General features: G+C 36.4%; 1 protein-coding gene across 3 annotated transcripts in view; it reads left to right on the top strand.

The window, feature by feature from the left end:
- Nucleotides 1-25,777, top strand: part of rubcnl (rubicon like autophagy enhancer) — a 96,040-nt gene that overhangs the window by 67,747 nt on the left and 2,516 nt on the right. For all 3 annotated transcript variants that reach the window (XM_051927320.1, XM_028799687.2, XM_051927321.1), the window contains exons 6-13: nt 7,314-7,497; nt 12,168-12,257; nt 12,428-12,464; nt 15,570-15,702; nt 18,519-18,664; nt 20,994-21,058; nt 21,847-22,085; nt 22,470-22,531. In XM_051927320.1, the coding sequence (XP_051783280.1) occupies nt 7,314-7,497; nt 12,168-12,257; nt 12,428-12,464; nt 15,570-15,702; nt 18,519-18,664; nt 20,994-21,058; nt 21,847-22,085; nt 22,470-22,531 (956 nt within the window). The remainder of the gene's footprint in view (nt 1-7,313; nt 7,498-12,167; nt 12,258-12,427; nt 12,465-15,569; nt 15,703-18,518; nt 18,665-20,993; nt 21,059-21,846; nt 22,086-22,469; nt 22,532-25,777) is intronic.

Below are 25,777 nucleotides of genomic sequence, written 5' to 3'. Positions count from 1 at the left end.
AAGTCTTGCTAACCAATCTTTTAGATTTTTTTTGATAAGATAAATACAAAAGTTGACAAATTATAAGCATAACCTATAATTTACTTAGACTTTTACAATACCTGTGATACAGTCACATTAGTGCTGGGTGGTATACCGGTTCATACCAAAAAACGTTTTTTATTTTTGTTATGATATGGATTTTTCTTATACCGCAACACCGGTTTAAATAGCCTAAACAACGTTCGTAATGTGGCGCAGCGGGAAACTGTTTAAGGGGGGACCTTCACTGCTGCACCACTAAACAGGCATTCAACGGAGTACATGCGTTAGTGGAGGTATTGAACGGTGAAAATGGACAGAGAACATTCTGAAACTGAAGCTGTAGCAGATGATAAAGTTGAACATGATGACACAGAAGAACGTTTGCCGAAAAAAGGAGCCGTGTCTGTTCTCTGGAGATACTTTGGTTTTAAAAGGTCAGATGTGGACCATTATGTTCAAATGTGTGAATACTGTTTCTATACTACTGGATAATACTGCAAGCCAAGTTGTATTTGTTTTATTTTTTTTTTTAATACTGTGTAATGTACCTGGGTACTGTGTAATAGTGTGACGTCTTGTTGACTTTATTCTTGACATTTCTACTTTATTCTCACTGTTTATGTCGAGATTAAAGTCGACAAGTTGACTTTATTCTCGTAATTTGTCATTAAAGTAGAACATCGTAAACTAAACTTCATCTTAAAATAGATATTTAATTTACTATATTTTCTCAAACCCCGTCATAAGTTATGTAGCACATTAAATGCTTTGCGTTAAGTGTTCCCCGAGCCATGTTAATCACTAAGTGCTTCTTAGCTTCTTCTTGCATTAAGAGGAGGCACAGGCAGCGATCACCACACAGAATACATTAATTTCATGATATTCCTGCTCCCTGAACATTTAGAATGCTAAGATAAATACCTGATATCATTTTCATGATGAAATGCATTAAAGCATGTATTAATCATGTGGGGGCATGGTGGCGTGGAGGGTGCACTGCTGCCTCGCAACAAGGGGGTCCCGGGTGTTCCATAGATAGATAGATAGATAGATAGATAGATAGATAGATAGATAGATAGATAGATAGATAGATAGATAGATAGATAGATAGATAGATAGATAGATAGATAGATAGATAGATAGATAGATAGATAGATAGATAGATAGATAGATAGATAGATAGATAGATAGATACTTTATTAATCCCAAGGGGAAATTCACATACTCCAGCAGCAGCATATTGATAAAAAACAATATTAAATTGAAGAGTGATAAAAATGCAGGTATAACAGACAATAACTTTGTATAATGTTAACGTTTACCCCCCCGAGTGGAATTGAAGAGTCGCGTAGTGTGGGGGAGGAACAATCTCCTCAGTCTGTCAGTGGAGCAGGATAGTGACAGCAGTCTGTCGCTGAAGCTGCTCCTCTGTCTGGAGATGATACTGTTCAGTGGATGCAGTGGATTCTCCATGATTGACAGGAGCCTGCTCAGCGCCCGTCACTCTGCTACGGATGTCAGACTGTCCAGCTCTGTGCCTACAATAGAGCCTGCCTTCCTCACCAGTTTGTCCAGGCATGAGGCCTCCTTCTTCTTTATGCTGCTTCCCCAGCAGACCACCGCATAGAAGAGGGTGCTCGCCACAACCGTCTGATAGAACATCTGCAGCATCTTATTGCAGATGTTGAAAGACGCCAGCCTTCTAAGGAAGTATAGTCGGCTCTGTCCTCTCTTGCACAGAGCTTCAGTATTGGCAGTCTGCCTTGAATTTGCATGTTTTTCTGGTGGGTTTACTCGGCGTACTTCAGTTTTTTTCAAAGTCATGTAGGATGTGAGGTTTTGTTATGCTATATTGACCCTGCTAGTGTATGTATTGCTCGTATTCACCCTGCGACGTGCTGGTGCCCTGTTCAGGATTTGCTCCTGCCTCGCACACAATGCTTGCTGGGATAAGTGCAACCGTGTATGGATGACATAATTAAACATGTATAGCGAAGATTTTTTTAAAGTTCTGAACACTCCATCGTCTTTGGAGTTTAGTTATAAAACTAGTTTATAACTAGTTTTAATTTCACAAAGACATTTATCGTGTAGTGATTGGTTATGTGGAGAAAGAAAAAGGAAAGATAGGAACTGGGGGTTTGGTACGTCAGAAAGAGACAGCACACATGCAATAATGCAAGCCCACTCAGAAGAACATCAATTGAATTCTGTGTTCGTGTCTCCAACCACCAGATCACGAACCCAATATTTACACAATATTTAAGTTAAACCTGTACGATACCCATTCATACATCCAGTTTTTGGAGCCTCATCACACCTACCATAAAGTTCTCTACACTGAACGTACACCTGGGGACCCCTTACTGCGAGAGAGCAGCACTACCGTGCATGTTTAATACCTGCTTTAATGCATTTCATCATGAAAATTTATCTTAGCATTCTACATTTTCAGAGAGCAGGAATATCATGAAGTGAATGTATTCTGTGTGGCGATAGCTGCTTGCGCCTCCTCTTAGTGTAGAGGAAGTCAGTTTAAGAAGCGCGTAGCGATTAACAACTGGGTTGGGGAACACTTAACACAAAGCATTTAATGTGCTACATTAGAATTGAAGGCAGAAAGCACGTCTTTATGAAAAGAATTGTGGGAGTCTGGAGCAAACTTCCAAGACATGTAGTTGAAGCAGAAACCTTGACAACTTTTAAGAAGTATGATGAGATATTAGGATAGCTTAGCTATTAGCTAAACAAATGACCATGATAGATGGAGTGTTCTTCTGTCATTTGTCAAATTTCATGTTTTTATTTTCTAAGTACTCCAAATTAAATATCTACATAGTAAATGGGATGTGTTTTTTTTGTTTCCTTTAATAAACATGGCACAATGCACAAAAGAAAACCGAAACACAGAAAAAGCAAATTGAAAAACATACTCAAATTAAAAATACAAGACATACATAAATTGAAAAACATGAAACCAAACATACTACTGTAGATTCCGGAATATAAGCCAAAAATTTCGGCCTAGCTTTTTGGCTTGGAGTTTGGGGGTCGGCTTATGCAACGAGTATCGTTTCAGATTCAAGATTTCCAGCGCAATGCCGGTTTTGCCGATGAATACGGAAGTAATTAATGATGATACCACAGCGCCATCTTTCAGATGAAGAAGTAACTTTGCAGCCGGTACTTTCAATTAAATAAAGAATTTATTCAAAAAAGTGTTTTAGTTGTTGATTTTATTAATAAAATTTATAATAAATTATCGGGAAGTTTAAAATAAAATACCGACTGTAAATGTCACTATAAAAAAATCCTTGAATGAAGAAATCGCCAATCCTCTTACCGCTGCCTTTTTAAAGATGTTTCAGCCTTTTTCCATTCTCGTACTTGTTTCTCGTTGATGCCAAAGTGACGAGCTGCTGCACTGTTATTTGATTCATTAGCGAACTTTACAACTTTCAACTTAAATACGCTGTCATATTTCATACATTTTTTCATAGGTGTAGTCATCTTTTTTTTTTAACAAAAAATTTTATGTATTACCAGGTATATTTTTATTCACCAATAATGTTTTTAAAAATATATTACTGGTATACTTAAACATTTATTGCGTATTTAAGTTAATCAAATTTATAACGAGTCTCCGGGAATCCACCCACCGATGTACCGTATTTGCGTATATAGTTTCAACACAAAGGTTTCATTTTACCAAACTTCTCCGCAATCACTTCCTGGTTTCCATCAAAAATGCCGGCAGTCTCAAATTCTCGCCGATAAACATGATAAATATACCTGAAAAGACACTTTTAAGGAAATTTAGAAAATTTTGCTTGGAGAAGGGGGTCGGCTTATATACCAGTCATCGGGAAATACATGTAATTTAGTAGGTAGAAAAGGGGGTTGGCTTATATACCGAGTTGGCTTATATTCCGGCATCTACGGTAAATGAAGCAGAACACACCCTAAATAATGAAAGTACAGAACAACTCAAAAACATAACATCACATCCAAAAAAGCAAAACCACAAAAACAAATTGAAATACACAAGTGCACACTCAGTGAATCAAAAACAAATCTGAAAACACACAATTTTAGTAATTGAAAATCAAGTATTAACCTCCAAAACAAATCAAAATGCATAAAACTAAAAACAAATGCAAAAACAAACCAAAACATGTAAAAACAATAGGAAACAACAAATGAAAAAAGAGAACCATGAAAACAAAATTAGCTGTTGAACAAATTTTTCAAAATGATGTAGCAAATTAGAAAAGTGTTGCTAAAATGTTTTAAAACTGATTTAATCGTACTATATTCTTATGTCCTCCAATATTAAAATTTTCAATTTAATCTTGATATTCTCCTCTCTGCTGATTAGACCTTTACTAGGGGGCTCCGCCCCCTGCTCGCTTCGCTCGCCAACCCCTGGTGTTGGGAATGACAAAGAGCGTGATGTATGAATGAGATATAGAATAGTGTGACGGTGTAGATGATGCAAATAGAAAGCAAACAATAAAGTGTGTGGCACAGTGTAAAGGTTTATTTGAAAATTTCTTTGTACACGCCGTTTAAGTGTAAAAGGTAATTCCAGCTCAGAACTTGTAAGGTCATTTAAGATGGTTATTGTTGTGATCAGAGTCAAGTTTGTCAGAGCTTAGAAAGAGTTGTGTCTTTCCAGGAAGTAATGGAATGACTTGGGTATTTATGTTTTCCACATTAATATTTTTTGGACATAATATAGTGCGTTGTGTTAAAAGGGGCATTTGGTCTAATGAGATTGCTGTTCCAAATCTCTCTGTAACTAAGTCGTCGCAGATAAAGGCTTGAGGAATTGTAATAATATGTGGGTGAAGTCCATCTGTATTGGTGAGTGTACCATCTCTCAGTTGTAATAAGCAATTGTTATGATCTGTTTCTGGACATCGTATCTTTTTTACTAACTGTATCTTTTGAAAGCAATGCCAATTGTCTGCGTATTTTAAGGTGTACTGAACAATAGCTGAGTGCATGGCATCTGGAAGAATAGCTAATCACTATCTAAAATCTCCTCCTCATAAAAGTACCTTTCCTCCAAATCGAATATTATTATTCATAAACGTTTGTTCATGCCATTGAACATTCATCAATAAACAACATTTTTTCAAGACGGATGTCACGTGCAGTGCCACCGTTAATGTTCATAGTGGATTCCGATTTGTAGGATCTAATGTAGTTGATAAAGATTTCACTTTCAGGTACATCGTCAGTTATAAGCTTCTGTAGATATTCAGTATATGAATGTAAAGAAGGCAGTCTAATTTGACCCTTTTGACAACAACGTGTAAATGTATAACTTGTATTGCCAGTTGTTTCTTCAGGGAAGTGAACTGAATGACAATGATTGCAAATGACATTCATTAATCCGAATGAATTTTCCTGGTGTATGTTTTGCTTGTGCCGTTTGAGAGGCGCGTTGTTGCATGTGTATTATTTGGGACGTGTTGTTTTGGAGCTCTAATCGATTTGCCTGTGCTATGTGAGAAGCCCGTTGTAGCCTTCGCTGCCATTAACGTATGTCTGAGACGGGAGGTGTTTCGTTTTGAATCCGTGCCTGTTGCGATGCAGCACTTTGATTGATAGTTTGAGTCATGTGGATCTAGGATGTAGATTTGTGCATATTAAATGAACTATTGTAGGATCTAATGCAGTTCATAAAGTTTTTACTTTTAGGTACATCGTTAGTTAGAAGCTTTAGTTGAGCTTTGCGTATTTGGAGTCGAGTCATTTTTTCTTTTAGAAATATGGATAAGTAATAAGGAGTATTGCACTCACTGTTAATATGGAGCCTTTTCTGCGGTTGAACGGTTAATGGTGCCTTATTGTAATGAGATCCACCTATGCTGCATAGCCGTCTATTTTGTTGTTTCTTTCGTGTTCGTGTGTTTGTTCCTGTTATCCTTTCCTTTTCGTTTTGTACCCGTGACCGTGTATTCATGACTTGTTTCTTTCTCAGCATGCGAAATATGGATAAGTAATATGGAGGATCGCAGTCACTGTTAATATGTTTCCTTTTCTGCAGTTGAACGGTTAATAGTGCTTTATTGTAAGGAGATCCACCATTGCTGACACCTATGCTGTCTAGTGTGAAGGTGTTGATGTTCACTTTAGAATATGTGGCTTTGGGTGTCACTTCTTATGGATGTGTGTGTGTGTTTGGGGGGGGGGGGGGGGTTGAGGATTGTTGTCGCGCGAGCGTCTTCTTTCTTTTTGTGTTCCTGTGTCTTGTTGAATCCCCCTGTTTGTGTGTGTCCCGTCCCTTGCTTGTAGGGTCTGTGGGGTGGTTTTGTGTTCTTTTTTTTGTGTTCCATGGGCTTGTTGAATCCCCCTCTTGGTGTGTGTCCCGTCCGGTGCCTGTAGGGGGGGGGGGTGGGGGTTGCGGGTGCCTTGCTGTTGTGCGCGAGCCTCTATTTTTTTTTTTTTTGGATCTAGTCTCGTGTGCAATGTGTTTCGTGCTTTGCCTGCGTTTCCTCATTTCTCCATTTTTTCTGTGCTCACTCCTTTTTTCTGTGGTCTTGTCCGCCTCTCGCGGCCCCTCATCCGCCTCTCTCGCCCTCTTTTGTCCACCTTTCTCGGCTCCTCAGCCGACTCTCGCGGACTGTTTTTAGCGCCTGCGCAGTACGTCTTTTTGCAGCTACGGCCCATTGCCGGATGTGCCTGCGTCCATCATCCGGTTTAGCATTCTCGGTTAGTAATATGGATCTAAGCATCTTTCTTTTCAAATCTGCATTAATTCTAACATTTTTTATGCATTTGTTCTTGCCTGTGTGCATCTCATTTTGATTACATGCTGGAGTTTTTGTTTACACGCTTTTTGTGTACATACTGCTCATTTGGTTTGTTTGTCACTTTGTGCGCTTAGCATTCCTTATGTCTGTGTGCTCTTTTTTAATTCTTTGTGATTTGCTTTTGTGCTTTGTTTAAATGTTTTCAGTTGATCTTATTTTAGGATTTTCTGATTGTTTTGCTTTTTTAATTTTGTTTCTGTGTTTTCAGTTTTAGTGTATTTTAGACTTGCCCATTTATTCCAATGTACTATATACTTTTTTATTAATTATAACTTTGTATATAATTTAATTTGTCAAACTTTGCTTAATTGAATTTACATATTTAGTGTCGGGTGCTATTCTGACATATGGGTTCAGCAGACGTACACCTCTTCAGTCACACTAACACAGGGACAATTTGGGGCCCCAGACAATTTTATCAGTATATCTTATATTAAAGTACATTTTCTGACCTCTTTTCTGCAGGAGAATGCACATTTCATTGTTGTGGATATGGTTCTGGCTGAACTGGAAAACATAAAGTGCAATGTCACGGGTGAAAAGAGAGATTACATAACAGATAATATCCTGGGTGGATCTTACCAAGATTTCCATTCTGCTTCAAAGAAACATTCAGAATCGATAGATTCATCAGACAGTGGATATGAAGGTAGTGACTTAATGTTTTTCGTTTTTTAGCAAAATGTATTTTAGAAATGATCACATTTCTACTTCTGTGTATGTGTACAATTAGTATTTCATAGTATGTCAATGCAGTAGTGTTTTAATCATAGTTGTTATGTTGTTCCTCCAAAATTCTTATCAAAACTATAGTTTGGGATGGTGGTACAAATTGAGAAACTTGAGAGAGTAATCATTGAGAGTCTTTAATGAATTGATGAAAACAATTTGCCATCTTTGATATAAGTATAGTTTCATAGTCCCCAAATGTTTACAAGCCTTTAGGAAAAGTTAAATGTAAAAATGGCATGTAGATGAAATGATATACACTGTATTTGAACCCAGCTTGGGGTTCTGTTAAACACATTGTTATTGGGAATAGTGCTGTTCTGCTGATGCAGGTCTAAGGTGGTTATAAAGTTTTATGAAGCATGGAAGTTCACCCCAAATTTTTCTAAGTGTTGTTGTGTTTGCCACATGGTTTACCATTAAAGGATCCAGCAGTCAAAAGAATTTTAAATAATGTCATTTCAATTTTTTATTTATCAAATAAAATTTTATGAGCGGGCGGCACGGTGGCGCAGCTGCCTCGCAGTTGGGAGACCTGGGGACCCGGGTTCGCTTCCCGGGCCCTCCCTGCGTGGAGTTTGCATGTTCTCCCCGTGTCTGCGTGGGTTTCCTCCGGGCACTCCGGTTTCCTCCCACAGTCCAAAGACATGCTGGTTAGGTGGCTTGGCAATTCTAAATTGGCCCTAGTGTATGCTTGGTGTGTGGGTGTGTTTGTGTGTGTCCTGCGGTGGGTTGGCACCCTGCCCGGGACTGGTTCCTGCCTTGTGCCCTGTGTTGGATGGGATTGGCTCCAGCAGACCCCCGTGACCCTGTGTTTGGATTCAGCAGGTTGGAAAATGGATGGATGGAATTTTATGAGTCTTTTAAAGCATTGCCATTGGGTATTATGTTCCATTTTCACATCAGCAATTTAACCATATGCTGAATCAAAATCCATCCAAATCTGAGAAACAGAGGTAAGTAATTGTCCAAAAAAGCTACGATACATCCCCTTTTTTGTCACTTAATTTATATAATTATTATTATTAACTTAACATAAAACCTAGTTATTGTAACTAGTATTGTTATGTTTTAAATATAATTTTGGCTTTTAAATTGTGCTAGGTAGGCAGTCTTCTAGAATACCCAGTCATATGTGCTTTGTCACCAACTTTTAAACATCATACGTCCAAGACAAGTCCTCCTTACTTTTAGTATCAACTAGGGGGCTCCGCCCCCTGCTCGCTTCGCTCGCCAACCCCTGGTGTTGGGAATGACAAAGAGCGTGATGTATGAATGAGATATAGAATAGTGTGACGGTGTAGATGATGCAAATAGAAAGCAAACAATAAAGTGTGTGGCACAGTGTAAAGGTTTATTTGAAAATTTCTTTGTACACGCCGTTTAAGTGTAAAAGGTAATTCCAGCTCAGAACTTGTAAGGTCATTTAAGATGGTTATTGTTGTGATCAGAGTCAAGTTTGTCAGAGCTTAGAAAGAGTTGTGTCTTTCCAGGAAGTAATGGAATGACTTGGGTATTTATGTTTTCCACATTAATATTTTTTGGACATAATATAGTGCGTTGTGTTAAAAGGGGCATTTGGTCTAATGAGATTGCTGTTCCAAATCTCTCTGTAACTAAGTCGTCGCAGATAAAGGCTTGAGGAATTGTAATAATATGTGGGTGAAGTCCATCTGTATTGGTGAGTGTACCATCTCTCAGTTGTAATAAGCAATTGTTATGATCTGTTTCTGGACATCGTATCTTTTTTACTAACTGTATCTTTTGAAAGCAATGCCAATTGTCTGCGTATTTTAAGGTGCACTGAACAATAGCTGAGTGCATGGCATCTGGAAGAATAGCTAATCACTATCTAAAATCTCCTCCTCATAAAAGTACCTTTCCTCCAAATCGAATATTATTATTCATAAACGTTTGTTCATGCCATTGAACATTCATCAATAAACAACATTTTTTCAAGACGGATGTCACGTGCAGTGCCACCGTTAATGTTCATAGTGGATTCCGATTTGTAGGATCTAATGTAGTTGATAAAGATTTCACTTTCAGGTACATCGTCAGTTATAAGCTTCTGTAGATATTCAGTATATGAATGTAAAGAAGGCAGTCTAATTTGACCCTTTTGACAACAACGTGTAAATGTATAACTTGTATTGCCAGTTGTTTCTTCAGGGAAGTGAACTGAATGACAATGATTGCAAATGACATTCATTAATCCGAATGAATTTTCCTGGTGTATGTTTTGCTTGTGCCGTTTGAGAGGCGCGTTGTTGCATGTGTATTATTTGGGACGTGTTGTTTTGGAGCTGTAATCGATTTGCCTGTGCTGTGTGAGAAGCCCGTTGTAGCCTTCGCTGCCATTAACGTATGTCTGAGACGGGAGGTGTTTCGTTTTGAATCCGTGCCTGTTGCGATGCAGCACTTTGATTGATAGTTTGCGTCATGTGGATCTAGGATGTAGATTTGTGCATATTAAATGAACTATTGTAGGATCTAATGCAGTTCATAAAGTTTTTACTTTTAGGTACATCGTTAGTTAGAAGCTTTAGTTGAGCTTTGCGTATTTGGAGTCGAGTCATTTTTTCTTTTAGAAATATGGATAAGTAATAAGGAGTATTGCACTCACTGTTAATATGGAGCCTTTTCTGCGGTTGAACGGTTAATAGTGCCTTATTGTAATGAGATCCACCTATGCTGCATAGCCGTCTATTTTGTTGTTTCTTTCGTGTTCGTGTGTTTGTTCCTGTTATCCTTTCCTTTTCGTTTTGTACCCGTGACCGTGTATTCATGACTTGTTTCTTTCTCAGCATGCGAAATATGGATAAGTAATATGGAGGATCGCAGTCACTGTTAATATGTTTCCTTTTCTGCAGTTGAACGGTTAATAGTGCTTTATTGTAAGGAGATCCACCAATGCTGACACCTATGCTGTCTAGTGTGAAGGTGTTGATGTTCACTTTAGAATATGTGGCTTTGGGTGTCACTTCTTATGGATGTGTGTGTGTGTGTGTGTGGGTTGAGGATTGTTGTCGCGCGAGTGTCTTCTTTCTTTTTGTGTTCCTGTGTCTTGTTGAATCCCCCTCTTTGTGTGTGTCCCGTCCCTTGCTTGTAGGGTCTGTGGGGTGGTTTTGTGTTCTTTTTTTTGTGTTCCATGGGCTTGTTGAATCCCCCTCTTGGTGGTCCCGTCCGGTGCCTGTAGGGGGGGGGGGGTGGGTGCCTTGCTGTTGTGCGCGAGCCTCTATTTTTTTTTTTTTTGGATCTAGTCTCGTGTGCAATGTGTTTCGTGCTTTGCCTGCGTTTCCTCATTTCTCCTTTTTTCTGTGGTCTTGTCCGCCTCTCGCGGCCCCTCATCCGCCTCTCTCGCCCTCTTTTGTCCTCCTTTCTCGGCTCCTCAGCCGACTCTCGCGGACTGTTTTTAGCGCCTGCGCAGTACGTCTTTTTGCAGCTACGGCCCATTGCCGGATGTGCCTGCGTCCATCATCCGGTTTAGCATTCTTGGTTAGTAATATGGATTATGCTTTTGTTTTTTTACTTATAACTGTAAGAAATTTATCACAGTAATGCAGTGGCTAGTGTTGTTACCTTACAGCTCCAGAATTTAAGTTCTGACTCCTAGCTTGCTTACTGTCTGGGTGGAGTTTGCATGTTTTCTTAGTTCTTCTGGGTATTTCAGTTTTGCTCCTGAAAGCCAATGACATGCTTATTACAGTAGGTTAGTTGGCAACACTGGCAGAACTTCAGCTGCATTTGTGGGGGGATGGGATACCAGACTGCTTGCTGCATGTACTGATTGACACATTTGTAAAAAAAAGGAAGGAATTTAAGGTGGCCTGGAATTACAACTTTTTTCGTAGGCTTTAGGGATTCTAGTGTTAAACAATATCCATCTGAAATTAACATCTAATTTTAAAATAAAAGATGGCATCTGCTTTATTCCGTTCATAATTTTGAACACTTCTATCCCCTCATCACTTAATCTCTGCTTACTTAAAATGAAATGGTTAAATTCCTTCATTCTTTACACATCACATCCAAGAATTAAACTAGTAGGTAGAATTTGGATTTTCTCTAGTTTTGTTATTTTGTTCATGTAATACAGAGTATAAGGCTACATGCATTAGTTCATGTGTTAGTCTGCAAGTATATTACATGGTTTAGGCTTAATATCTCTTACCTTGTACACAAAGTTCTACAGTATATAACTCAACATGTTAATAGTCTTCTTAATTGTTCATGTACTTGCAGTTACTTAGGTATTGCTGCAGTTGCTGAAGACAGTTCACAAGAATCATTTTAAATAGCAATTTGGTGTGTGCACTGATTCCTATATGTGGCTCTTGTATGTGTCGGCTCAGGTAGCATAGGCCCAATAATGTTAGGACAGTCTCTGGCCCTTGTAGGCCAAAATTTAAAAAATGCAGATGAGACTTATGTAGGAAAGAATAAAAAATGTTTAGAGTTTGAATAAATGTTACTAATTTTAAATTACTTCAGATTATAGTATTGTTCATCTTTTACATAAATTATTATACATTTATATTTGTTAACATTGATATGTTTAACATTTTATTCTATATCCATGTTGTACAGGTTTGCAGCACTCTGAAATCATCTGTCCCAATTGGCCTGATTGCATTCCAACACTTAATGATGAGGTCATCGCTAAAACATTGAATTTGGGTACTGGATAGGTTTTATTCTTTCTATGATAATCAGAATCATAATTTTATAGATATGGCTTCTGTCACTTAATAACTGTAAATTAAATTATTGCACATGTTTTTTATATTTCAGAATTAATTAATTTGTTTATTTCCTGGATATTTAAACATGTTTAATTTCCTAAACAGGTGAGAAAATAGAAAACACAGATTCAACAGAGCACAGGTATGATTTTCTTCAAATAAATAAAATGTTTTATTCAAGGTTGGAATAGCCTTATATAAGATATTCATGCTGGCATAAGTTCATGTTTTTCTTGTGTTTGAAAGTTTTCTCTGTGACAACCTCTTGCATTTTAATTAGGTTAACTGGTAAATGTAATATTTCCCAGTTTGCCTTTGTTGGAGTGGCAGCCTTCTGTCTATTGTGTTTTGTGTCCATGTGTTTTGTCAACAAACCTTGTAGCCTTGGGGCCTACCTGTATTAGTGCTGATATCTGACTACTAGGAGGGATGACTTGTCAACTTCCCTACATTTGCACTAGCAAAGGGCCCCTCTGACACTCTGTCATTCCATTTCTCTGGCCTAGCTTCCTTTTCTCCCACATATAAAAGTTTGTTCCAGCACACCTCCTGACTCTAGCCTTGAAGGGTCCTCTGCAGTAAAGGCTGCTTTATACCAACTTCCAACATTACTTCCAGCCAGGCCTGGAATTACTTCTAGGATCAGGCCACATAGTTACAATGACCTCTGGAAAGTCTTTAGGCCACTTCATCTCAGACTCCTAAATAGCCCTTAAAGGTCTAGGTATCTCAGGCTGTCCCAAAGCCTTGGGTCTCTAGGTTGCCTTATTTAAAAGAGCAAACCATACCACTACACAACTCATTGTGCTACATATTCTGCCTTCTTTTTTTTTTTAATTTTTATTTATTAATTTTTATTGTAATCGTTTCATACAAATAGATCAATTTATAACCAAACAGAATTGAAGACAAATCAAACCCCACCCCTGAGAAGCAGAGCTTAGCCAAAGGAAAATTGCTTAGGGCTTTTTAATAAGGCAACAATAAACAAAAGAAAGGGAGAAATAAATATATAGGTAAATAAGAGATGGAGAAGGGAATTAAATGTGGTAATAGTTATTTCTCTTATTCTAAAATAATATTGATTAGATCCTGCCAAGTTTTGAAAAAAATTTGTACAGATCCTCTAACTGAGAATTTGATTTTTTCCAATTTCAAATACCCTAGGTTCTTGTCTATAAGCCAGACTCGTGTATAAGCCGGAGACCAAAAATCATACGAATTTTTAAAATAAAATCTTATCATAGATAAGCCGGACTCATGGATAAGCCGAACGTACTGTAACCTATAACTAATAGAAGAGAGGGAGGTCAGTGGTCTCACTCGCACCCATTTAATTTCTTTAAGGGGGGAGAGAGTGTGAGATATTGGCGTCTCTCTCACTCCCCGCATGGCGCAGCCGGAGCGCGTTCTTTCTGCTCTGGGCGTCGCCGAGTCAACACGCGCACGTAGCGGTCATTTAAATTGTGATTTTATATGTAAGCATATTTAAATATATATCGCGGATTTTTTGCTGGTTCGCGGATTTCTGCGGACAATGGGTCTTTTAATTTCTGGTACATGCTTCCTCAGTTGGTTTGCCCAGTTGATTTCATACAAGGGACGCTATTGGCAGATGGCTGAGAAGCTAGATTGCTTACTTTTCTCTCTCTCTTGCGCTGACTATCTGTGATCCTGACGTATGGGGATTGAGCAGGGGGGCTGTTCGCACACCTAGACGATAGGGACGCTCGTCTAAAAATGCTGAAAGATTATCTTCACGTTGCTATCTTTTGTAAAGCTGATTCCTGAAAAGACATGCTGCACAGTGCTTCGCATACTTAAAAGCTCGAAGGGCACGTATTGATTTTTGACTGAAAAACAAACTCTGTCTGTCTCTCTCTCTCTCTCTTTGTCTGGTCCTGACTGAGGGGGTGTGAGCTGCCGCCTTCAACAGCTTTGTGCCGCGGTGTTTCGCATACCTAAAAGCCAAACAGCCCTATTGATTTGTTTGCTAGAGATTGTTTTCTCTATCTATGTGACATTCTGTGCTCCTGACACACACACCTTTGAAGAGGAAGATGTGTTTGCATTCTTTTAATTGTGAGACAGAACTGTCATCTCTGTCTTGTCATGGAGCACAGTTTAAACTTTTGAAAAGGAGACAAATGTTTGTTTGCAGTGTTTGAATAACGTTCCTGTCTCTCTACAACCTCCTGTGTTTCTGCGCAAATCTGTGACCCAAGCATGACAATATAAAAATAACCATATAAACATATGGTTTCTACTTCGCGGATTTTCTTATTTCGCGGGTGGCTCTGGAACGTAACCTCCGCGATGGAGGATGGATTACTGTATAAGCCGGATTTATGTATAAGCCGATATTCTATTTTTTCATTTTCACAACTTTTTTCCTTAGATAAGCCGCGGCTTATAGACAAGAACTTAGGGTAATATAAAACATCGGTTTCCCACTGACTTATCAGAGGAGAGTTAGGATTATTCCAATTTAACAGAATAAGTCGGCGTGCCAAAAGTGTAGTGAATGCAATCACCGTTTGCTTGTCCTTCTCCACTTCAAGTCCGTCTGGAAGAACACCGAACACAGCTGTTAATGGGTTAGGAAGAATTGTTATACCAAGGCTGTCTGAAAGGCACTTAAAAATTTTGGTCCAAAATGGTGTTAGTTTGGTGCAGGCCCAGAACATGTGACCTAGTGAGGCAGGAGCTTGGTTGCAGCATTTGCATATTCTGCCTTCTAATTGACTGAAAGGAAACTAGACTCCTAACTAGTATGGTCCCATTTCTGAAGACTTCACTCCGCATGTATGGCCCTTTGTTTGCCACAAAATGTTCTGGCCTCCTACTCATACTCTAAAGCCTTTTTATTTCTTTATAGCCATGTAATAACTGTTCACATACAATGATTTTTTCTTGAAGCTTTTTCATGCACTGAATGATTTTGTTTAATGTTTTCTTATATAGTAAGATAAGCTCAGTTGCCAAGAGGCCTAAGGCATTGGACTGGAAAGGTAATGGTTGTTGGTTTGATCTTCACTGTCATTCTGACTTCCATTCATAAACAAATGATATTGCATGCCAGTCCATTTAGATGTAGAAATAAATACATTTTCCATGCAGTTGTGGATTGTCAACACATAATCTAAAACAATTAATTTTGTCCTCAGATTTTGCCATATTCATGATTTTGCTCGGTTGAAATGTTTGTAAGTTTGTGCTAATAGAAAACATGTTTTTCTTTCATAAGCGGCCGTTCCTCATTTGGTTCACCCAGTTTCAATTCTGCAGAGACTCTAGCTCAGCAGCTGGTCAGAATTTTCCGTAAGCAGTGGCTACATACAGAAGGCACTTCTAGAACCACATCTACAAAACTTCAGGAAGTGAGTATTTGGCATGGTTTTATAAGTTTATTTTTGTTGGTATTGATAAATTTGGCACTCATATGAATTGGCAGTGATAAAATAACGTATGAAGTATAAATTTACCTGATAAAGTCTAATTACTCCCAATAGGAAATGAAAGAAATTTTACTAATTGGTATTGGGAGTACATTTTACATATACAGTATACCCCAAGCACTTCCAATGCTAATTTGTTTAAATGCAGATCCTTGCTAAATATATCATGCACATTAGAATTTTTATTCCTGTTCTTAATTATAGCATCAATTTTATAGTTTAATAAATACAACAAAATCAATCGAAAGGTATATAAATGGCAGGTAAAAAAGCAGTACAATATACAATAATGTACAAAAGTAATTTTTATAGTAGAAAATTGTATCTGATACCTCTGTTGCCCCCCAATAACTGTAAAATCCTATGGTACTCCAGGTATGCATAATATGCTCATATGGGAGAGGGGGATGTTAAAATCAGCTACATTCTTAAGACCATCCTGGAAAATGTAGAACTTGCAAAGTTTGCATCAGTATAGCTTCCATTTTTTGGAAGTGGATTTTTAATTTATAAATTTCTAACAGGGATAGCAGGGTGGCACAGTGAGTAGAACTGCTTCTTTATAAGTCCAAAATTTGGGGTTCAAAATTTGGGACTGAATACTGTCTTAGTGGAGTTTATATGTTCTCCCCATATTTGTAAGGTTTTCACTGAGTATTCTGATTTTACTCCAACATGCCAAAGTGATAGATTGTATTAGCATGAGTGGTAACACTAAAGTTACTGTGGTTGTGTGCATGAATGTACCCAATAATGACCTAGCCTCACATCCAGAGTTGGTTCTAGCCTTGTGCCAAGTGCTGCCAGGACAGAATCCTGATTTGGATTAAGTGCAAGCACAAATGGATGGATGATCACAGACCTTCTCTTCCATTTGTACAACCTTCGGGCAAGAATCCCCCCCCCCCCCCCCATCATACTGACTTAGCCCCCCTGCCCCCCCCCCACACCCCCTCCACGTAATGTTTTGCTATATATTGCCTTTGATTCTTGTAAGTCTAAGCATTATCCTGTGATGAAGACCCCCTGGCAGGGGTTGAAAGCTCAGGTATAAAAACTACTCATTTTTTCTCCCTTTGTGGATCTCCAGCTGCAAATATGCAAACCGTATCACAGACCTTCTCTTCCATAGATGTATCTGTGATCTGTGGGCAATTAAGTGGAAGTGTACTTTATAGGAAAAAGTTCAAGTAAATTAAGTTATCTTTACAAATGCTGGTAAGTCAACCTGTATACTCTTTGTAACATTTATGTCTGTGATATCATAACACAATGACGGCACTAGTCATGACACTTTCTGTTTTGCAATACTAAACTTTCAAAAGTATTCTCTTACTCATGGTGTAAGTTCCTCAAGGGCCTTGGTGAATAGAGTCAGTGTTGTGCCATTTTCGATGTTATCTCATTGTTTTGTGTCAAACCCAGGTCATCTGTTGTCTATAATCTAATGAATCTGAAGCAATCAGCAGTTTCCATAATTTCTCCATCAGTACTGAGTAGTCTGTGGCTCTCTTTGTGCCCCTTGACTTCAGCAATGAATCAATTCGTCTTGGTGACATTTATGGCTACTTTTTTATCATCACATTATTTTGTCGAAGCTATTTTTACATATTACTTCAGTTGTACTAACAGTGCAAATATAGATGAGTAACAGGACAGTGAGATAAACTTTTTTTTTGTTACTAGAAATTTGTTAGTGTGTTAGTATGTACATTCATATATTCTGTAAATGCTTTCAATTCACATTGACCAATAGCTACAAGGGCCTGAGTTTTATTTCAAGTTAGAGTATTTTCTTTCTGGAGTTTACACTTTCTCTGTGGGCTTACATGGGTTTCTTGCATGTTTCCACCCAGTCTCGAAGACATGCATGTTAGTTACATGATAGGTAAAGTGGTAACTTCAGATTAGCCTGGTACACGTTAATGTATGTGTGTGTTTCCCCCCCAGATTTGATTCTTGCTGCACCATCTTAATAGCCAATATATAGTCTTTAAACTTAATTGTGTAATGGTTTTATTTTCAAATATAGTAACTGTATGAATTATTCAGATGTAGAAAAGTGTCCATCTAACCCTCATATTTTACTGACATTGTCTTTATTTCCTTATTGTTTGGAGACCCAGAGACCCCAGTGTTATATTATAAAAACAATTGTAAAATAATTTTGAAATTTTTTTTTTTTTTTACCATCAAATTTTTTTTTTTCTCTTTTAGACCCCAGTAGACAAAAAATGATTGAAGGCTTAACATTCATGTTTGCCATAAAGCAGCCATGCACATTTCAGAACACAAAAAGTTTAATCTTGTAAAACAGTAAATACAAAATTGAAATAATAACAGAAAGTGCTGTCAGTTTGTATTTACAAAACACTTAAAACTATGGCAGTTGTGCTGTTTTATATTAAATGTACAACAGATATATAGACATCTTCCACCAGTCTGGTTGTTTATCCCACAGTTACTACAAGACTGAGCTGGATTGATGTTACCTTGTAAATTTATTAAATTAAAAGATAGCTATAATTGGATTTCAGTAATTTATCCTTGGCAGTGTTAATAAAGTAAGTGGGACAGAAACACTAAAAATATGTACTTGGAGACAGCTGTGACTTTGGACACGTTATTAACTAAATTCTTTACATATGTACCTCTACAATGGGATAATTATTAATTTACCTGTAATTCCGTATTGTGGAGCTATAATAATAGCTGATCTTTTTTCTTTCTTTAATTAGTTTCTTACTGTAAGAAGTGATATTACAACTACAGAGGACAGCTTAAATTTGGCAGAAGAAATTAGACTGAAATCCAGGATGCGAGGCACTTTACTTTGGGCCCCACCTCGCTTTCAGATCATTTTTAGTATTCATGAACCACTAAAGTAAGTTTTCAATTTCTTAATCTTTTAAACTTAAAAATGGTTCTTTACCTTTGTGTCTTGTACATTCAAATATAACTAATCATTAAATATAATAGCTCAACAGTAAAAAAATGTCAAATTCAGTTAATGGCTTGTTTAATTGATGTTGCCTTTGTTTTAGTAATATGTACACATTTACTCAGGTTAATCAAGAGTAGGACTACCAGATTTTATAAAATGACTTACTCACACATCACGATTTATGAACTTAATGTTTTTACATTTAAGACTTTTCTACAATAATTTGAGGAATATGTCTAAGTGGGTGTGATTTGAATTGCTTATTTTGGAGTTATGGGGAAATGATAATTACAGTCAAACTTCTGTTGTATATTTTTACTGATTTTATTTTTGTGAGTTTCACCAAGTCAAATTCCATGCAACTGATGTGGAGTGAGGCAGAACACATGCACTTTTCATCTTAGATAAGTTTAATATAAAATGTGGTATAACTAATCCCAACAACACACTGTTGCAAGCAACCTCCCACGTGTTGCCATGGGCTTCACAGTAGCATCAATACTCAAAGTCTTATTTGCTCTATATTCATCATTTTTTTTAATTTAGAGTAAAAATTCAAAATGGTGAAAATGTTTAAAGTTTTATTTTAAAAATACTTGAAGAAATGAATGTATCATTATAAATGTTTTCTCACTGTACACAGATTATTTTTACATTGTGAACAAGATGAGACACTCGCCTAGTGTTACTCAATCCTGAATGTATGCCTAGTAGGCTAAGACATCAAAAACAAGAATTTTATTTAAAAAGTAAATAACCAGTAGCGATAAACACAGGGATTGCACAAAATACTCCTAACAGAAAGAAAACAAAACCCTCCTGCTCATCTGAATCTACCTGAACAGGTCTCAGTATAACAGGTTGTGGTGCCTTCAGCACTTGATTACAGAAAGGAACACACCACAATGTTCTCTTTTACTGATCCTGTTTATCTTGCTTGGCTCCTGCCTTCTGCCTGCCAAAGGAGCTCTTCTGTTCCCTTTCCTAAGGACACTCCCAAATTGTAAAACACTAGTGGTCTGTCAAGAATGAGGTTTTTCAGCTCTAAATATGTACCACTTCTCAGGTACATTCCCTGTCACTTTTGACATAAGGATTACTTTCTCAAATGCGTAGTGTCCCTGCCCTCCAAAGATCCTGCCTCTATCTGAAGGGAAAGGCAACTCTCCAGTAGTGTGTCCTCCCCAATACTAAGAGGGGGCTCATATGTAGTGTAAAGGTACCTCTTGCTGCCTAACTGGCCTCAGCTTAGCCGTACACTGTATTAAATACAATTTGAAATGAAAGCTAAAATTTGGTAATCATTCATTGTTCATTAGCAATATCATTTCCCCGTTCTGATGGCACGGTGGTTAACCATACTGCCTAATACAATTAACATTCTGGGTTTGAATGCCACACAGAGTGGCATGTTTTTTTTTAACATTCTCCTGCTGTTAGTGTGGGTTTTTCTCCTTTATCATCAGAGATGAGCAGATTACTATAATTGGCGACACTAAATTTTGTCAGCGTAAATGTAAGTTTGTATGTATGTGCATAAATGGGCCCTGCAGTGCACTAGCGCCCTGTCCATATCTTCTTTCTGCTTTGCACCCATTTCTGATGTGATAAGATATAGCTCCCTGCAACCCTTAACTGAATCAAGCATGCTTGAGAATATTATGATATGTGTTATTCTCTTCTGATGCATTCTATTATATGGCTATTTTAAACTTGTCCAGTATGGATTTGTATGTGTGTCCTTTAATAGGCCGATGCCCTTTCCAGATTTACTTCCTGCCCTGTATTGCTGGGATTATGCATGGGCTCCCATGACACTGAACTTGATAAACTGTGTAGCAAATTATATATGTATATAAGTCTTTTCCTCTCCATCTAAACTTGATAGCAATGTTTTTTTTACTTGACCTAATAAAGTTGTGGTTGTATAGTAGGCCATGCTCCTCCTGTCATGTTTACATTCTTTGTTCATGGTAGTCCATGCTCATCTTCTCAAGTTTGCACTTTATAAGAAATGGGAATCTTGAAAAATGACAAATAATGTTTATATATACACTTTACATCTTTAGTACTCTGACTCTATGTAATTTTTATTTCAAGCACCTTCTGACTTTCATATCCTTTTTTCTAAAGAGTAATAGAGTATCTTAAAATAAGGGCTTTTTTAGATGTTATTTTCAGATCTCTTGGTTTCAGTGAAGTTTAACATTTTTCTGTCTGTATAAAAATAAAATCTGCCATTAGTAATGTTGTCTTTTTTTCCCCCTAGACGAGAAGCTGTTTTAATTTCACAAAACTACTTGTGTGCGGGGTGTGGCACAGCAGTGGAACCAAGTAAGTTAAAATATTGATCAAGAATATTGTATAGTTTCAGCAAAAAACAAAATACAATTGATTTTGTTGTGAATAAATTAAAAAATATTTTAACTCTTTGTTTGTAAATCCTTGGTGTTTGACTGCATCAGTCCTGCAACCAACTTAACCACTGTTCATCAAGATGATGGTTCTATAATTCATAAAATAGAGGAATGGTTTACAAATTTGGAAAATTTGGGAATGGTAGAGTATATGGAAATAGTTTGTATTGTAGTTCTACATATGTGAAGTATCTTGGGATTCTATTCACTATAGAATAGCATATTATTAAATGATGTGATTATTTCCCTAAAAGGTTATATTACAGAGTTTTACATTACAGTACATTAGAAAAGCAACATTTGGAGATAGCACCAGCAAATCAAATCTGAAGCAAAAAAAGGTGATAAAAATGATTTGTTTATCTAAAATGGACATTAGTATCAGTGAAAATAAATGAGTTAATGAGGTTCTCAAACTTAGAAAGCTTTGCTAACATCTTCTGAGCACATACTGTATAGTATACCTGATTATAATGGAATAGCAGGGACTTTTTCACCTCATTATTTTTTCCTTGGTAAATTAGTGTTTTTTCAAGTTATTCAGTTTTTGAACATCAAGAGTAAGCTAACTTACTGTATATTTCAGTGCACTAATGTTTGATAAAAACCTGAAAAATATAAAATGTGTTGCAAAGTAATGATTTAATTTGCTAGGAACTCATTTTAAATGATTGTAACGACCTGCTTAAATCTACTCTCATTTAGGATATATCAAGAAACTGAGATACTGTGAATATCTGGGCAAATATTTCTGCGACTGTTGCCATAACAATCTGGAATCTGTTATCCCGGGAAGAATAATAATGAAGTGGGACGTTAGCAAATACACTGTTTGTAACTTCTCCAAGCAGCTTTTGGACAGTATATGGGAGAACCCATTGTTCAATGTGTGTTGTGTAAATAAAAAACTGTATGCAAAAGCCAAAGAACTGGACCGGTTCAAGGTAGATTTTTCATTATGTTCATAACACACTGAATGAATGGCTCGATAACATTCTTATTATTAAAATGGCATCTCAAGAACTGTAAAGTTATACTTCCAATAGTTATCACAAAACAGAAAATGACCAGAAACCAGAAAAATTATCCACCCATCCATCCATCCATCCATCCATGCATTTTTCTGAAATAGTGTATTCATTTCAAAGTCATGGCAATAAGGTTTTAACTAATGTTAAAATCAGTAGCGGTATGATTGAAATCTGCATCATAGGCTTACCAAGTCGTAAACTGTTAAAATATGCATGATTTAATATTAGCCTGTTTTGTGTTTTAGGTCTACTGATAATATATTTGCAGGGAGATAATTATTGTTTTATTTTTCAAAGGAGGTGCAAGAACAATTGATGTACATTAAAAAACTTTTGAAAACCTGCAGATTTTCAGAAAGGTAATTATTACACTTTTTTCTTGTAATAAATAAAATCTACTAGTATTTAATTAATATATTCTGTTTAGTAACGTTTCAGACTTAAGATTTAAGAAGACTTAAGACACTGATATAGTATACCTCTCAATCGTTTACTAACTTTTAAAAAAATCTTTTGCTTTTCATTAACACTCTTATGTTTAAAATAGACAAAAATCATTATCACTTTCTGTGAAAATTATTTTATTCTTGAAAATGGCCCATAAAATGAAGGAAAATCACATTGTTACACATATACCAAGGTTGTCAAACAAACCCCCAGATGTATGTAATATTTTATATTATTTAGCTATTTAAAGATATTCTTCATTGAAAAATGTTTTTTTTAAATCTGTTACTTACTGCATATACTTTGTAGTGATGCCGGATAAAAAATTTTAATCTGATGTTTTCTTGGAGAAAGTATATAAGAAAGATTCTCATAGAATGGGATCGATAGGTGACCAGTGGCAAATATTGTTGCCCTACAGTTTCTAATAGTTAAGGTAAAAATAACACAGATAAACTTAACTCTGCTTCTGCTTGTTTTAGGGAATTATCTAAAGACATTTCTGAAGTAAATAAATAAATTATATTTCTGTTGTATTGTATAACTGTGACGTAGGAGAAAACATTGCATTAAGCCTAGCTTTGTTGAACACTGTATAAGGCTTCAGACTTGAAAATATGGCCTGGCAGAACTAGCTTATCATCAATACAGTATTTCATCAGTACACCGGTAGAATTCTTTGAGCATATATTTAAAAAAAATTTTTTTTTACAATGAAGCCTAATATTGTACTGACTTAGAGAAGTTTAAATGAATAGGATTGGGAGATGGAAAGTGGTCAAGAAAGCAGGTAAGAGTCATAACCAGATAAAACAGCCAACCAGTTGTCAAGTCATGCACACACAAAAAAAAAACTAAATTAGTTTGTAACCAAGAATAGAAAATTAAAAAATAAAGCAATGCACACCACCACAGGAATCTAAATATTGGATATTCCAGTAAAGTACATGCCAATGGTTATATCGGCACTCTGGATGATGTTGCATGTCACATACTCTGGGAAGGATTTCTGTGGTAATGGTCACCATGATTGTTAAAAAATAGCAATGACCTACACAAACACAATGGTGTTGTGTTAAGACATTATCAAAATTAAACTTTTTAGTTATTGCATAAAACAAATAGATTTAAAAATAAAATTCCTTGAAGTCCAAAACCTTATATTCCATGTATAATGTGAAGGCCAACAAAATTTTAGAAATACAGCTTATTATAACAAATATGTGGAATTTTTTTTCATTATTTTTTTTTCTAACAAAGGTTTTGAATACTTTACTGTAAATGACTAATATTTGACTGTTATTTGTTGTTTACATTTGATGCAAAAGTGTTAGCTATGAAGTGAGGCTAGTCGTGTCTAGATCAGGGGTTGGCAACCTACGGCACTCTGATTGAATTGAACTGTAGTAAAAAATATTTTAATTGCAGCTCCCGCGTTCATGCCATCACCTAAGTTTTGTGAATGCAACTCAAATGTAAATGGAAACCATGTGTTCAGTGTAGGCCATGGTACGTTAAAACAAACCTTGTTATTATATTTTAATCACAGTGCATGTGTTCGCACTCCAAGTACCTCACCCACGTTTTGCGCATGCAACTCAAATGTAAAGGGAAACCATGTGTTCAGTGCAGGCTGTGGTACATTAAAACACACCTCTTGTTATTGTTAAGTAATGTACTGCCCTAAAATGACTTCTAAAAGACAAAAACTTGATGTTCACTCTTTTCAAGACTCTTGTATGAAAGAATATGGATTTGTACAAGAAAAGGATCATGATCTGTGTGCGTTATGCTGTGAAAGTGTTGTGTGTTGTACATCAAGTGCACAAAGACATTATCAAATCAAACATGCAGTCCACGTTTAAAACCTCTGATGAGAAAAGTGAATCTATAACAAGGGCTGCTTCTGGCTTTAAGAAACAAACTACTTATTTTAGTCAAATAATTGAAACCAAAAATAAAGCCACCGAATATAGTTATACAATTGCTTCGCATTAATTGATTAATAGCTCTTATTAATAATAAAGAATGATTAATCATATTGGAATTTGATCATTTTTTCTAATTCAGATTAATTTTGTATTGAAAAAACTTGCAATTTATAATTTGTAATAACATTTTTAATAAATGTGTTGAAAATTAAAATTTGACAAAACATTCTTTTCACATATGATCCTATGTATTTTAAAATATTGAATGACCAATAATATAAGATCCGGTTATAATGGGCTTCAAAAGTATGCCCATTATAACCGGACCAATATTGACACTATATATAACAAAATTGGTAGAATTATGTCAGCACATGGAATAACATTGTAACATAGATTATGGTAGTTTGAAAAATTAACACCAGAGGGCAGTGCTGTTCCATTTTTTTAACCTTCTTTCATCTCTACCAGTAGAAATGGGTTTGCACTGAAGAAGTTCATAAGCAATCAAAGCTTATTAGTTTGTCTGTAAATTATATTTTCTTCAGATATGCCTATTATATTCCTAGACTTTTCCACAGAAATTATTTATTTCATATTAGCACTCATAAAGTTGTTAAGACTATTTTTCTTTCCTCACACTTATTTCTTACTAGCTTCTCACTCACTATTTTTACATTATTCTTTGCATATTTTCCATTATTATGAGCATGGCCCTATCCAAATTAAGAATCTATGCAGCACTTTTATAAATTCTTCTTGGGTGCTTTTTAATTAAATAAGGTTTTTTTTTGTTTGTTTTTGCCTTCTTTAACAAGGTCCTTCAGACTGCAGTGTTGCTCAGTAAAACAGGACTACTTTATGGGTCCTTAAGTCATTTGTAACTAAAAGTGAATGAGAGTAAATGAATTCAGAATAGCTGTGACAGTTAAAAATGACTTAATGACTTTATTTAAAGTCCTTTTTTGTGTTGTTGTCTATTGTCTACTTTCAATTTTTATATTATATTTCTTACTGTGTGGCTCTTCACAATAAGTTTTTTAAGCACCTACACTTGAAAGTCTTACTTACTTTGTAAGTCAAAGTGTCCAGAAACTCCTTCCAACCCATTCACTTGGACTCCAGAAGTATTGCAGGCATTGTGCCACAACGTATACAGTGATGACAACGCATGAAAACATGTTTTACTAATCAGAAAACACAACTTCATTAACTATGCATTAGTTA

Source organism: Erpetoichthys calabaricus, chromosome 4, assembly GCF_900747795.2.
Source record: "Erpetoichthys calabaricus chromosome 4, fErpCal1.3, whole genome shotgun sequence".
Classification (NCBI taxonomy): domain Eukaryota; kingdom Metazoa; phylum Chordata; class Cladistia; order Polypteriformes; family Polypteridae; genus Erpetoichthys; species Erpetoichthys calabaricus.
The sequence above is the reverse complement of the archived record's forward strand: the minus strand, read 5'-3'. Positions and strand labels throughout refer to the sequence as shown.